Source organism: Balaenoptera musculus, chromosome 5 (genome assembly GCF_009873245.2).
Source record: "Balaenoptera musculus isolate JJ_BM4_2016_0621 chromosome 5, mBalMus1.pri.v3, whole genome shotgun sequence".
NCBI classification, from domain to species: Eukaryota; Metazoa; Chordata; class Mammalia; order Artiodactyla; family Balaenopteridae; genus Balaenoptera; species Balaenoptera musculus.
The window spans coordinates 45,364,581-45,377,842 of NC_045789.1; the positions used below are offsets into that span (position 1 = coordinate 45,364,581).

The window sequence follows — 13,262 nt, forward strand, 5'->3', positions numbered from 1 at the left end:
GAGCATCCAGAGAGACAAAGGCAGCTAGACCGTGCAGAATATGGTACTGGAAAGAAAAGAGTTGTACAGGAAGAGAACTCTGGAGACTTTCAGAGTATCGCCTTTGAGTATTCAGTTCAGTATTGATCAGTGCATGTGTGTGAGGAAACTACATGAGACTGGGGAGAGATGCATATGAAAAGACTAATGATGACAGTACCCAGTATTTACCCATGACTGGGAACAGGGACTATTTCCACCAGCCATGAAAAGCTCATTTTTCATGGGCCTTGGGTAAAGTACACTGAAGGATCTCATCACAGGTAAGGGGAATAATTAGCCCCACATTAAACACTGTCCTGTTCCACCTAACAAATCTTAAAGGCAAGACCCAAAAGAATCAAATTGTTTCCATGTAACTTAACTGCATCCCAAGACAAAGCTCAAGGCCTTGAGGAACACAAAAATAACCAGCAATCCAACCAGGTAAAGTTTACAATGTTTGGCAACTAATCAAAAATTATCAAGCATGCAAAGAAGCAGAGAAATACAAGCCATAATGAGGAGAAAAAATTAATCAGTCAAAATTGAACCAGAACTGACACAGATGCTAGAATTAGCAGAAGATGAAATGAAGTTATTCTAACTGTATGCCATGTGTTCAAAAACCTAAGTTTATATTTTTAAAAATCCAATTGAACTTCTAGGGATGAAAACTACAATATGTGAGGTGAAAACTACAATAGATGAATTAATAGATTAAACAATGGAGAAGAAAAGATTAGTAAACTTGAAGACATAGCAATAGAAACTATCTAAAATGAACCACAGAAAGAGAAGATAATTATAATAAGGAGTAGAGCAGCAGTGAATGCCAATATATGTAATTGGAGTCCCTAAAGCAGAGAACAGAGGAAAAATAAAACATATTTATAGAAATAATGGCCCAAAGTTTTCCAAATTTGATGAAATCCATAAACCCACAGACCCAAGTAGCTCAATGAGCCCCAAGCACAGAAAATAAGAAAACTACACCAAGTAATATCATCATAAAACTGACCAAAACCATTGATAAAGAGAAAAAAATCTTAAAGACAGTGAGAGAAAAACAGACATTTAAAAAATAAGCTTGACAGTGAAGTTCACACCTGAAACAACACAAGAGAGAAGACGGCAGAGCAACAGTTTCAAGGCACTGAAATTTAAGGAAAAAAAGGTTAATAAGAATTCTATATCCAGAGAAAATATCTTTAAATAGTAGATGAAATACTTTTCAGATGTTCAAAAGTTGTAAAAATTCATTTCCAACAGACCACACTACAAGAAATACTGGGGGAAATCTTACAGGCAGAAAGAACGCGATAACTGAAATGTGGGTCCACACAACACAATGAAGAGCACAAGTAACAATAATTATGTCGGTAAATATACGATTTTTTTTTAAGCTTAAATCTCCTTAAAAGATAATTGAGTGGTTGAGGGTGGAGCGCGAGCCAAAGGAGTGGGGTGAAAAGATGCAGCGCCGGTTAGAGGACAAAGCATGCCCCAGCGAGCTCAGGTCCAGCCTAGGCAGTTACTGAGCCTGCGCGTTATGATCCTGACGCTCCTGACGTTCTGCGTACCCCACCCCCACCAACACCTCCATCACCGGGGAAACGGCACCACAGCTGCTGAGCACCGGAGCAGCTGAGCCCACCTACTGGTTTCATGGCAGCTCCGAAGACGGCAGTTGTGGGGCCGTTGGTGGGGGCAGTGGTCCAGGGTACTGACTCCACTCATTTTACGGTTTTCAATTCAAAAACAGCGGAACTACTTAGTCACCATCAAGTGGAATTAACCCAAGAGTTCCCAAAAGAAGGATGGGTAGAACAAGACCCTAAGGAAATTCTTCAGTCAGTTTATGAATGTATAGAGAAAACATGTGAGAAACTTCAAGAACTCAGTATTGATATATCCAACATAAAAGCTATTGGTGTCAGCAATCAGAGGGAAACCACTGTTATCTGGGACAAATTAACTGGAGAGCCGCTCTACAATGCTGTGGTGTGGCTTGATCTAAGAACCCAGTCTACTGTTGAGACGCTTAGCAAAAAAATTCCAGGAAGTAATAACTTCGTCAAGTCCAAGACAGGCCTTCCACTTAGCACTTCCTTCAGTGCAGTAAAACTTCGTTGGATTCTTGACAATGTGAGAAAAGTTCAAAAGGCTGTTGAAGAAGGTAGAGCTCTTTTTGGTACCATTGATTCATGGCTTATCTGGAGTCTGACAGGAGGAGTTAATGGAGGTATCCATTGTACAGATGTAACAAATGCAAGTAGGACAATGCTCTTCAACATCCATTCTCTAGAATGGGATAAACAGCTGTGTAACTTTTTTGAAATTCCAATGGACATTCTTCCAAAGGTCTGGAGTTCTTCTGAGATCTATGGCCGAATGAAAACTGGGGCCTTGGAAGGTGTGCCAATATCTGGATGTTTGGGGGACCAGTCTGCTGCATTAGTAGGACAAATGTGCTTCCAGGAAGGACAAGCCAAAAACACGTATGGAACAGGCTGTTTCTTACTATGTAATACAGGTCGTAAGTGTGTATTTTCTGAACACGGCCTCCTGACCACAGTGGCTTACAAGCTAGGCAAAGACAAGCCAGTATGTTATGCATTGGAAGGTTCTGTTGCTATAGCCGGTGCTGTTATTCGCTGGCTGAGAGACAATCTTGGAATTATAAAGACCTCAGAAGAAAGTGAAAAACTTGCTAAAGAAGTAGGTACTTCTTATGGCTGCTACTTCATCCCAGCCTTTTCAGGGTTATACGCACCTTATTGGGAGCCCACTGCAAGAGGGATAATCTGCGGTCTCACTCAGTTCACCAATAAAAGTCATATTGCTTTTGCTGCATTAGAAGCTATTTGTTTCCAAACCCGAGAGATTTTGGATGCCATGAACCATGACTGTGGAATTCCACTCACTCATTTGCAGGTGGATGGAGGAATGACCAACAACAAAGTTCTTATGCAACTGCAAGCAGACATTCTGCATATTCCAGTAATAAAAGCCTCCATGCCTGAAACAACTGCCCTGGGAGCTGCCATGGCAGCAGGAGCTGCAGAAGGGGTAGACGTTTGGAGTCTTAAACCCGAGGATTTGTCAATGGTCATGATGGAACGGTTTGAACCACAGATAAAAGCCACAGAAAGCGAAATTCGTTATTCTACATGGAAGAAAGCTGTGATGAAGTCAATGGGTTGGGTTACAACTCAGCCTCCTGAAAGTAGTGAACCTACTACGTTCTCTAGTCTGCCCTTGGGTTTTTTTATAGTGACTAGCATGATAATGTTAATTGGAGCAAGATACATCTCAGGTGTACCATAATAATATCAAACATGGATTCTCAAGATGTGAGCTTTTCACAGAATGAAAAAAATCCAGCAATTCTGTCTCTTAATGTAATGACGCTATAACAGACTGACTTTATTTATAAACCACTTGCTGCATGGCTTATGAGAACCCTACAAGTAGACCTATGGCTAGAAATAAATAAATTACAGCAGAAAACACTGCAGAAACATTTGGTGTGTTTTTTAACATCAGCAGTTAAGGTCAGGCCAACCACTGGGAGTCAACCCCCTCCACTGTCATGAAATCCTGCTCCACTCCCTCTAAAATATAGAATATTCAGATTCTGTCTATGGAATTTTTCATCAAACATTTTCTAACACTTATGGACCAGGATTTGGTTCTCTGTGTTACACGCACTTGATTAAGAGGTGTAACTAACCTGCTAAAACTGACGGACATCTTATTGTAGTTGTTGTTTTGAATGGATCCCAAAGTCCTCTTTTGCACATATTAGGGAGACCACAATACCTTCACTAAATGTTTAATGGAAACATAAGTTTTTATAATAGAAATTTAGTATTCTCATAGCTATTTTCCTAGAAGATAGTCATCAAAATTCTTCAGACATTTTACATGTTCTCACTAATTACACTAATTTTCTGTGTAAATCCTATAGGAAGAAGGACATGTTTTCCTTTGTTTTTTCTTTTCATATTTCTATTTTATGTAGTTTACTTGGTATGTGTAACATATATGCTTATATACTTCATATAGAGAGACCATCGATGAAGCTTAGAAGAAGGGTAGTCTTAAGTGGACCAGTACTTACATAAATATTTTAGGGTAAACATTTATATATATATATATATAGAGAGAGAGAGAGAGAGAGAGAGAGAGAGAGAGAGCAATGAGCATGCATATTATTTATCAGGAGAAACATTTTTTTTAAAGAGGTGGTATTTAAAATTTAAATGTTTTATATTGATACAAAACAAAGTGTATTATGATGTTAACTGTATTTTATACCTTACTTTTTAATTTAATTGCCTTAGCTGGATATATGCTGGAAGAAAAAGGAAAAAAAAACTGTGGAATACTACAGTAAGCATTATTTTCAAGCAGAAAAAAAAGAACTGATTGCTCAAATGAAACTAATTATATAGTATGTAGTTTAAGCATATGCAGAAGAAAACAAAAATAGCAAGAAAGTTGGAAGTAGATAAATGGAAGTGTAATAAATACTGTAAGATCCATATACTATATGGGAAGTGGTATAATATCATTTGAAGTTACACTGTTAATTAAGTACTCTAAATCCTAAAATAACAAAACAAAAAGTTAGAATTAATAAGCAAATTTAGTACATAAGCCAGAACTATAAAAATATTCATTTGATCCAAAACAAGACAGAAAATAGATGAAAAAGGAAAAAAAGAATAGATAAGAAAATAGAAAACAATAGTAGGAAAATACATTTAAACCTAACCATGCCAATAAGCACATTAAATATAAATGGTCTAAATACCTCAATTAAAAAGCAAGATCGTCATATCAGATAAAAAAGAAAGACTCAAATATATACTGCCTCCAAGAAACATATTTCAGAAAAAGAGAAAAAAATAGTCAAAAAGAAAAAGGATTTTAAAAAGATATACCATACTTGGGCTTCCCTGGTGGCGCAGTGGTTGAGAATCTGCCTGCCAATGCAGGGGACACGGGTTCAAGCCCTGGTCTGGGAAGATCCCACATGCCACAGAGAAACTGGGCCCGTGAGCCACAATTACTGAGCCTGCACGTCTGGAGCCTGTGCTCCGCAACAAGAGAGGCCACAATAGTGAGAGGCCCGCGCACCGGGATAAAGAGTGGCCCCCACTTGCCACAACTAGAGAAAGCCCTCGCACAGAAATGAAGACCCAACACAGCCATAAATAAATAAATAAATAAATGTAAAAAAAAAAAAAAGATATACCATACTCATATTAATGGAAAGAAAGCTGAAGTGGCTATACTAATATCAGAAGGTAAATTTCAAAGCAAAGAATATTACCAGTGATGGACAAGGTCATTTTGCAATGATAAAAGGGTCAATCCATTAAAGAGATATAACAATCCTAAACATATATATACTTAATAACAGAGCTTCAAAATACATAAAGCAAAATCTGATAGAACTGAAAGAAAAAGGAGGTAAATCTACAATTACAGTAAGAGATTTCAATATCTCTTCCTCAACATTTGATAGAACAAGTAGACAAATTAATGATATAGATTTGAACAATACTATCAAATAACTTAATTGACATTCATATAACATTCCACCCAACAGTAGGAGAATACATACTCTTTTCAAGTGCATATAAAATATTTACCAAGACAGACCTCATTTAGGCTATCAACCAAGCCTCAATAAATTTAAAAGGATTTCATATAAGGTATGCCATCTGAGTACACTGGAATTATAAATCAATAAAAGGTTTTTGGAAATCTCCAAATATTTGGAAACTAAATTTAAAACTTTTAAATAATCCATGAGTTGAAGAGATAAAGAAGGAAAATAGAAAATATTTGGAACATAATGAAAACGAAAACACAACATATCAAAATTTATGAGATATTACTAAAGCAGCACTTAGAAATTTCTAGGACTAAAGGCCTATGTTAGAAGAGAGACAAGGTTTCAAATCAGTGACCTCAGCTTCAATCTTAAGAAACTGGAAATAGGATAACAAATTAAATGCAAAGTAATAGAAGAAAAGAAAAAATAAAGAGGATTGCAATAATCAATGGTATAGAAAATAGAAAAACAATAGCAAAAATCAATATAACCAAAATTTGTTCTTTTAGAATATCAATAAATTGATAACCTTTAAGCCTAGACTGGACTAATAAAAAATGATGACAAAAATTATCAACATCAGGAATGAGAGTGATATCACTATAGATTCTAAGGATATTAAAATGATAATACAGGAATATTATGAAAACTTTATCTCAGTAAATTGACAACTCAGATGAAATGAACAAATTTCTTTGAAAACAAAAGCTACCAAACTCAAGGAAAAAACAGATAACTTGAATAGCCCTATATCTATTAAATAGATTGAATTCCTAGTTTAAAATCTCCTCACAGAGAAAACTCCAAGCCCAAATGAGAGTTATTTCTTCAGTGATAAAGAAATAATACCCATTCTACACAAACTCTTCCAGAAAACTGAAAAGGAAGAAACACTTCCAAACTCATTCTATGAGGCCAAGATTACAGCATTAATCTGATTCCAACACCAGACAAAGGCATTACAAAAAATAAAACAAAACAAAAAAACTGCAAATCAATATCCTTTATAAACATTGATGCAAAAATTCTAAACAAAGTTTTAGCAAAATTAATCTAACAATGCATAAAAAGGATAAGACATCATGACCAACTGGGGGGAAGCTAGGATAATGAATCAGTGTAACTAGAAAACTCAATCAATATACTTCACCATATTACCAACCAAGAAAGAAAAACTGCATGAGATATAACTACACACTGACTAGAGTGCCTAAAATTAGAAAGAAAACCATATCAAGTTTGGTAAAGATGTAGAGGAACTGAATCTCCCATATGATTCTACTGAAAATGTAAAATGATTACAAACATTTTAGAAAACAGTTTAATGGTTTCTCAAAAAACTAAATATACATCTATCACATTATCCTAGATATTTACCCAAGAGAAATGAAAACATATGTCTATACAAAGAGTTTTCCATAGCAGTTTACTTGTTATAGCCAAAAACTGGACATAACTCAAATGTCCACCAGTAGGTGAATGGATAAACAAACCATGGTATATCCATAAAATGAAAAGCTATCCAGCAACTACTGATACACACTACAACATAGATGAATTTCAAAATAATTAAGCTGAGTGGAATAAGCCAGATAAAAAAGAGTAGTATATATGTAGTGTTTGATTCTATTCATATACAGTTGTAGGAAATGCAAACTATTACATAATGGCAAAAAGCATATCAGTGGCTGCCAGGGAACTGGGGGGTGGGGACAGGCAGGGGGATGGGAATGAGGAGTGGGCAGCAGGGGGTAGGAGGCATGATTACAAAGGGGCACAAAGAAAAACTGGGAGGAATGAATATGCTCATTATATTAATTATGGTGATGTGTCAAGGGTGAATATTTATGTCAAAATTAATCAAACTGAACACTTTAAATATGTGCAGTTTATTATATGTCAATTATACCTCAATAAAACTGTTTTTAAAAAGAGAAAAAGCTTACCTCAAACTCTGAAGGAATATAACCAAAGTTTGCTCAAGTAGGTTAATTCTTTGCTCTTCTCCATTAAGCATACTGATATATCCTCTGCTTCTACAGTTTGCTAGCATGGGGTGTGCCAGTCCCTATCTCTAGAAGGTCTATGAGCTTTATTTGAAGTCATTTGTGTGATTAGGCTGGCAAAATACATGATAATGTCTAGTATCAGTGAAAACAAATATTTCCCATTTCATTTATCTGTTCATAATTCTCAGTCTGGGACCCACTGCAACTGGCTTTATGAAGAGTCACAAACAAAGATGTCATAAGAAAATCAGACTAAAAGTCCTCAAACTCAGTATCTCATTCTTTCTCACTTCTTCAATATTATACTCCTGTGATTATATCTTTTCCTTTTTATATCTTTGCCTTTATAAGTCTCACTTTCATAATTTAACTTACATTATATTGGTAAATTACAGTCCTTTGCCCCAAGGCTATAAAGGAGCTTCTGTATATTCTATTATTAAATTAGCTATTAATGATTTCTCTATATTGCCACTAAGCAGAACTACACAGTTAAATTATGACGATGGCCTCTCATCACATGCACGTTATAAAACAGCAGTCATCATTTAATGTCAGGCATACGTGTGAGTGAGAGAGCATGAGCTCAAACACTAACCAGGAGAATGAAAAGCATCTAGTTCTGATACTGTTTTCCAAAGATACAGTTTGTGAATTAAAACAAGTCGCGGCTGAGAAGGGTCAGTAAGGAGGAAGAGAGAGAAGAAACAAAGAAGGCCGTGAAGGGAAAGGGATGTTAAAGGTATCCAAAGAGAAACAAGCTGTACTATTAAATCTAATTAGAGACACCCTATGTGGTATCCATGTAGAAGCAGCTTTAGGAATGGCAGCCACAGACATCAGACTTAGAGGGATAAGCATCTTCCCCTCCTCACCTGGTAGAGAATCTTAAATTATTATCTGTTTGTGCCTGATTTCTGGTGCTTATATTATTATTTTGATATTCATACTCATAAGCTCACAGGGAAGCTATTGATTCACTCACCAGTAAGCCCTTTTCCCAATACATCAGTATAAACGTTACATTAAACAATCCGCGTTTAGGTGGAACATTATAAACCTACTCTATGACTGTTAGATATGGAAAATTTGTTTCCATGCTGTTTTCTTTTTAATCAGAACAAATAAGATTCCCCTAGAGGAATCTTCCAGCAAAGTCTAGAGTAAATACAGTACCATCTCAGACAGTCACCTACTTTAGCCTCCCACGGAAATGACAGCGCCATAGTCCATTCTGATTGTTTCAATCAAAACAAAATGAATAAACTTAATAAACTTAATATTTAAATATTCCCCCATAGTTTCCATCAACAACCTTTATGGCCAGATTTATTTGAGTGTTGGAGAAATTTCACGTGACCCTTGTCCTCTATGTGTTTAGCATACATTACAGTTCATTATCATATCAGCCCTCAACAAACTGATTTATTTTACAAAGAGAAAAGAAAAGAAGGCCTTGACCTTTGGTGGGAAAAAAGTAGAGGGTGATAAGACTGTTAATAATCTTATATTCAACTAACTATGAAATTCAGTTCATTGTAAATAATCCACAAATCTTTCTCCTATTCAGTAATTAAAGGATGTTTTTCAAGTGTCATAGGAAATCCAAGCTTGAAAAACATTTGCAAACCCAAAACAGTGAGGAGACATTATATGTCTATAGTAGGAGCTCCAAAAGAGAGCTAGGCAAAAACCAAGATAAAAATGTTGTAATGATTGCAAATGAGAATAACTCTGATCTGTCTAGCTTTTACTCTAAACTGAAGTAAGCAACCTGCTTAACTGCATGTCCCTGTTTCCACTTTTGTATGACTTAGCAAAGTGACCAGAGCAGGGGATGAGTAGACACCTTGCAGCAGGAAGCTTCGATTAGGATCTCTCTCTCTCTCTCTCTCTCATTGTAAGATAAAGTTTGTCTGGCCTGAAGTATATTTTACCGAATAAACTGACCACTTCTTCTCAGCTCTTTTTTAAATAGGCCACAGATATCTACCATTAGCTCAGCTTCACAGTTGAGAACAATGAGGAAAAGAACAAGAAAATCACCTTCCCAATCCAAAAAGGGTATAGCTTTAGAACTGAGGAGATGATCCATCAGGAGAATATGATTACTTGCCTAGAATTTAGTATTTTCAAAAACAATTTTCTCAATGAAAACTCCAAGACTACTTTCATGATGTAAGCAGAGCCTGCAGGTGGATGGAGCTTGAGAAAGCTTCTAGCTCAACATCTTTTAATACAAAAGAAGTGAAAAGTTTAAATAACTTACTAGATGTCATTACAAACATGCTGGGAGTAAGATTAAAATCTAAGTTTTGATATTATAATGTTCCTTTAGCTTCACCCAGCTGGTAGGGCTTTTCTTGGGCTTTGTCTACCTCAAACAGCTGTGTTATGACTTTTTACAAGATGAAAGAAAAGGTAATAATAACTTATGAATTTTTTATAAAAGACAGAGTTATGTCTTGCTCAACAAATAATTTGGTGCATACTTACATACTCATACACACATACAATTTTTATGGCCACTTTAGCGAGGCACATTCTGGAAGATTCTGAACTATAATAAAATAATTTTCTATTCTCCAGTGATTTTCTATTCCTGAAAAAAATGTTTACAGACTCTTTGGGGAGCCATTTCCTTAGTCATTAAACATGCCAGAAAATTGGGAGAGCGCTGGTAGAGGTACCATTCCTTTCTAGATGCAAAGCTTGCTACTCATCTCCAAAAAACTGATATACTTTCAGACTTACCTAGCTCATCCCTTCATTTCAGGGAGAGATGCAAGTTTCTTCTTCTTCCACCTCCTCTTCCTTCTTCGCCCTCCTCTTTGTCTTTTTCTTTTTCCTGAAACAAATCCATTGACTCATATCATATGGTATTTACTACTCATATTCACAAACATCAAAAGGACGGCAATCTGTTTAATATCCTGCAGATGAACATGCGCTAAAAATTGGCACTGGCAATCAGGCACACACTGCCCACTGGGCACCAAGCAGCAATGTGCTAAAGATCTGGCCTGTTGTTCCATAGAGAAGAATGACTTTCATTACAATTGTATCAAAAACAAATTATGTACCAAATGTTTGTCTAGATGAGTACTTGGAAGATCATTTATCTTTCATTCATCCCCTCACAGCTTCTACACTTCAGCTCTATTGCTGTCAATGCATTCTTTGCCTGTTTATACGTATGTTCCTCTCCTATTTGTTTCTATAAGTTCACTATAGTTTCACCTTCTCATACCAGCTCCAGTGTATATTATGAGAATCATACAATGCCCACAAATAAAAAGAACATTAACAAAAAGGGTATAAATCTTTACAAAATAGTTTCTATAGCATCTCCTCATGTCTCATTTTGTCATGTCATTGGAGAATGGAAACATTTACTTTGCGTTTTCCAGATTTTAGAGACTGCAAAAGAAGATAACCTAAGAGAGATGAAACTTTAAATTTAAAACAGGTCCCTAATGAATTTTAGCTAGAAATTGGGAATCTTATACCTCAGGCCCCTTATTTTAAATATTTAGAAACTGGGGTCCAGAAGTGGTGATGGTCCAAGGTGTTAGGGCTGTTTTGTGCCTGGAAGTGCTGGGATTAGAACCTAGCCGAACTTTCTTCTTCTATACGTATGCCAAATTTTCTTCGAAGATTTCAATTTTAAAAATAAAAACTGCTTGTTTTCTCAGATCAGATTTAGAAATACTTAGAAATGCAGTGGTAATTGCACAGCATTTTCCCCTCAACATTCAGAACTGTTTTAAGTCTCAGGGAACCACTTTAGGGGAACTGACTTTAAAAGTCTCTTCTCTCTGTTTCTTCCCTTTTGTTCACACTCTTTTAGTTCAGGCATCACAATTAATGGTACCAGATATACTACAGTAACCTAACTTCTCCTGTCCCATCTCTCAAATGTAACCTCTACATTTCCACCATGGTTCTCCCTCCCTTCCTGTTCCCTTCCCACCTCTGTCTCTGATTTTACATAATTCATTGTTTCTTTTCCAGCATCCCAGACCTGTTGGAAATCCCCACACACCAACCCCCAAAGGGAGCCCCCTGGCCCTCTTACCTCTGGGCAGAGCCTTCTAGGTCTCCCAGCTGCAGGAGCTGTTCAGCGGCACAGAGGGGAAAGTGGAGCAGATCTCCAGCTATTCGTTCTTTCAGAGCCCCTCTGATTGTTCTTATGAACATTCTTTGAGCTTCTTCTTCCTCTAGTCGTTGTGTTAATGCAAGTTCCTGTGCCTGATGCACAGTGAGGCCAAACAAACTGAAACGTCGAGTTTGGAGTAGAGAAAGGTTTATTGCAAGGCCATGCAAGGAGATGAGGTGGCTCATACCCTCAAAAGCCCCGAGCTCCCTGAAGGGTTTCAGCAAAGCGCTTTTAAATGCCAGGTTGGGGGCGGGGGCGGGGGCGGGGTGGTCGCAGGGTGTGATCAGCTTGTGCACAATTCTCTGACTGGCTGATGGTGATGTAGCAGGGTGGTGACACAGGGGTTAACATTATCTGTCCCTCAGGCTCCAGGAGGCTTGGGGCTATGTGCTCCTGGTTGTCAAGCAGTTAACATCTTCCATTTGTTGGAGAGGGGGGTTTTTATATCTGCAAAAAGACTCAGGAAATGTGCATCAAATACTAGTAGCTAGGTACTTCAGAGAGGAGCTAAAGCAGAGGATATGGGGGAAGGCCTGTCCTGGGAAGGCCCCATGTGGTCCTGCCTGCTTACAGTTGCTCAACATCAGAGAACGTTTACCGGCTCTGACCTTTCGATCTTGCTACACAGGTTCTTAATAACTGTGAATCTGGACCGTGGAAGCAACAATTCGAGCCTCCAGGATGCTGGTGTCTTCAAGTTCTGCCGCGACCTCGTTCTCCAGCTGTTCACGCCTGATTTTCTGCTGTGCATTCCTTTTCCCATCTCCAAAGATCAGAGTCTATTCGACATGTCAGCGGTCTCATTTCAGAGTTGCTCTGGGGTCGTGGAAAGGGGTGGAAGGAGGAGAGTCATCTTCCCGCTGGCTGTGCGACTGACCTGACTCTGGGCCCGTGTCTGAGACGGACTAGGACGCAGAGCCCGCAACTCGGTGCCCTACGGTGGCCAGCAGGGGCCACGTGGCCTCTCTTCGCTACGGCTGTGCTTTGAGGCGCCGCCCTGTGGGCGTGGGATCCACATAGCCGCACTTCTCTTGAAAACAGAAATCTGTTCATTTTACCTTACCGCTTTAAATGTGCTAATTGCAACCATTTCACAGGTAAGCTAAGCAGCCTGGCATTTAACATCCGAATACCTATATTCTGTCTTCCACCTGTTCTTCTAGGTGCACTTCACCTGTGATCTTTTCACTTACCATGTCTCTTCCTGGAAGCTGTCATATTAAAGAGAATCTCTGCACTTTTTCTAGGCAGACAAAATTAGAGATGTAAAATAAGACTTCGTTTATGGTGTTTTCCCTTTCACAGGATGAATATCATGCTTTCATCTTAAAAAGTAGATGTTATCCTCATTATTTAGGGGTGAAAAATGGATTCTTGGTGAGATTTAAAGATCTGAGAAGAATGATCATTAACTTGTCTTAGAAATCAGTTATTGCATTATAAC

At 37.6% G+C, this 13,262-nt stretch overlaps 1 protein-coding gene across 1 annotated transcript; it reads left to right on the forward strand.

The window, feature by feature from the left end:
• Positions 1-1,686: 1,686 nt before the first annotated feature.
• GK2 (glycerol kinase 2) lies at positions 1,687-3,348 on the forward strand. Its single transcript, XM_036853584.1, has one exon. The coding sequence runs from the start codon at positions 1,687-1,689 to the stop codon at positions 3,346-3,348; it is 1,662 nt and encodes a 553-aa protein (XP_036709479.1).
• The last annotated feature ends 9,914 nt before the right edge of the window (positions 3,349-13,262 follow it).

Coding starts and splice junctions, on each gene's coding strand:
- GK2 (XM_036853584.1), top strand. CDS start 1,687: ATGGCAGCTCCGAAGACGGCAGTTGTGGGGCCGTTGGTGGGGGCAGTG.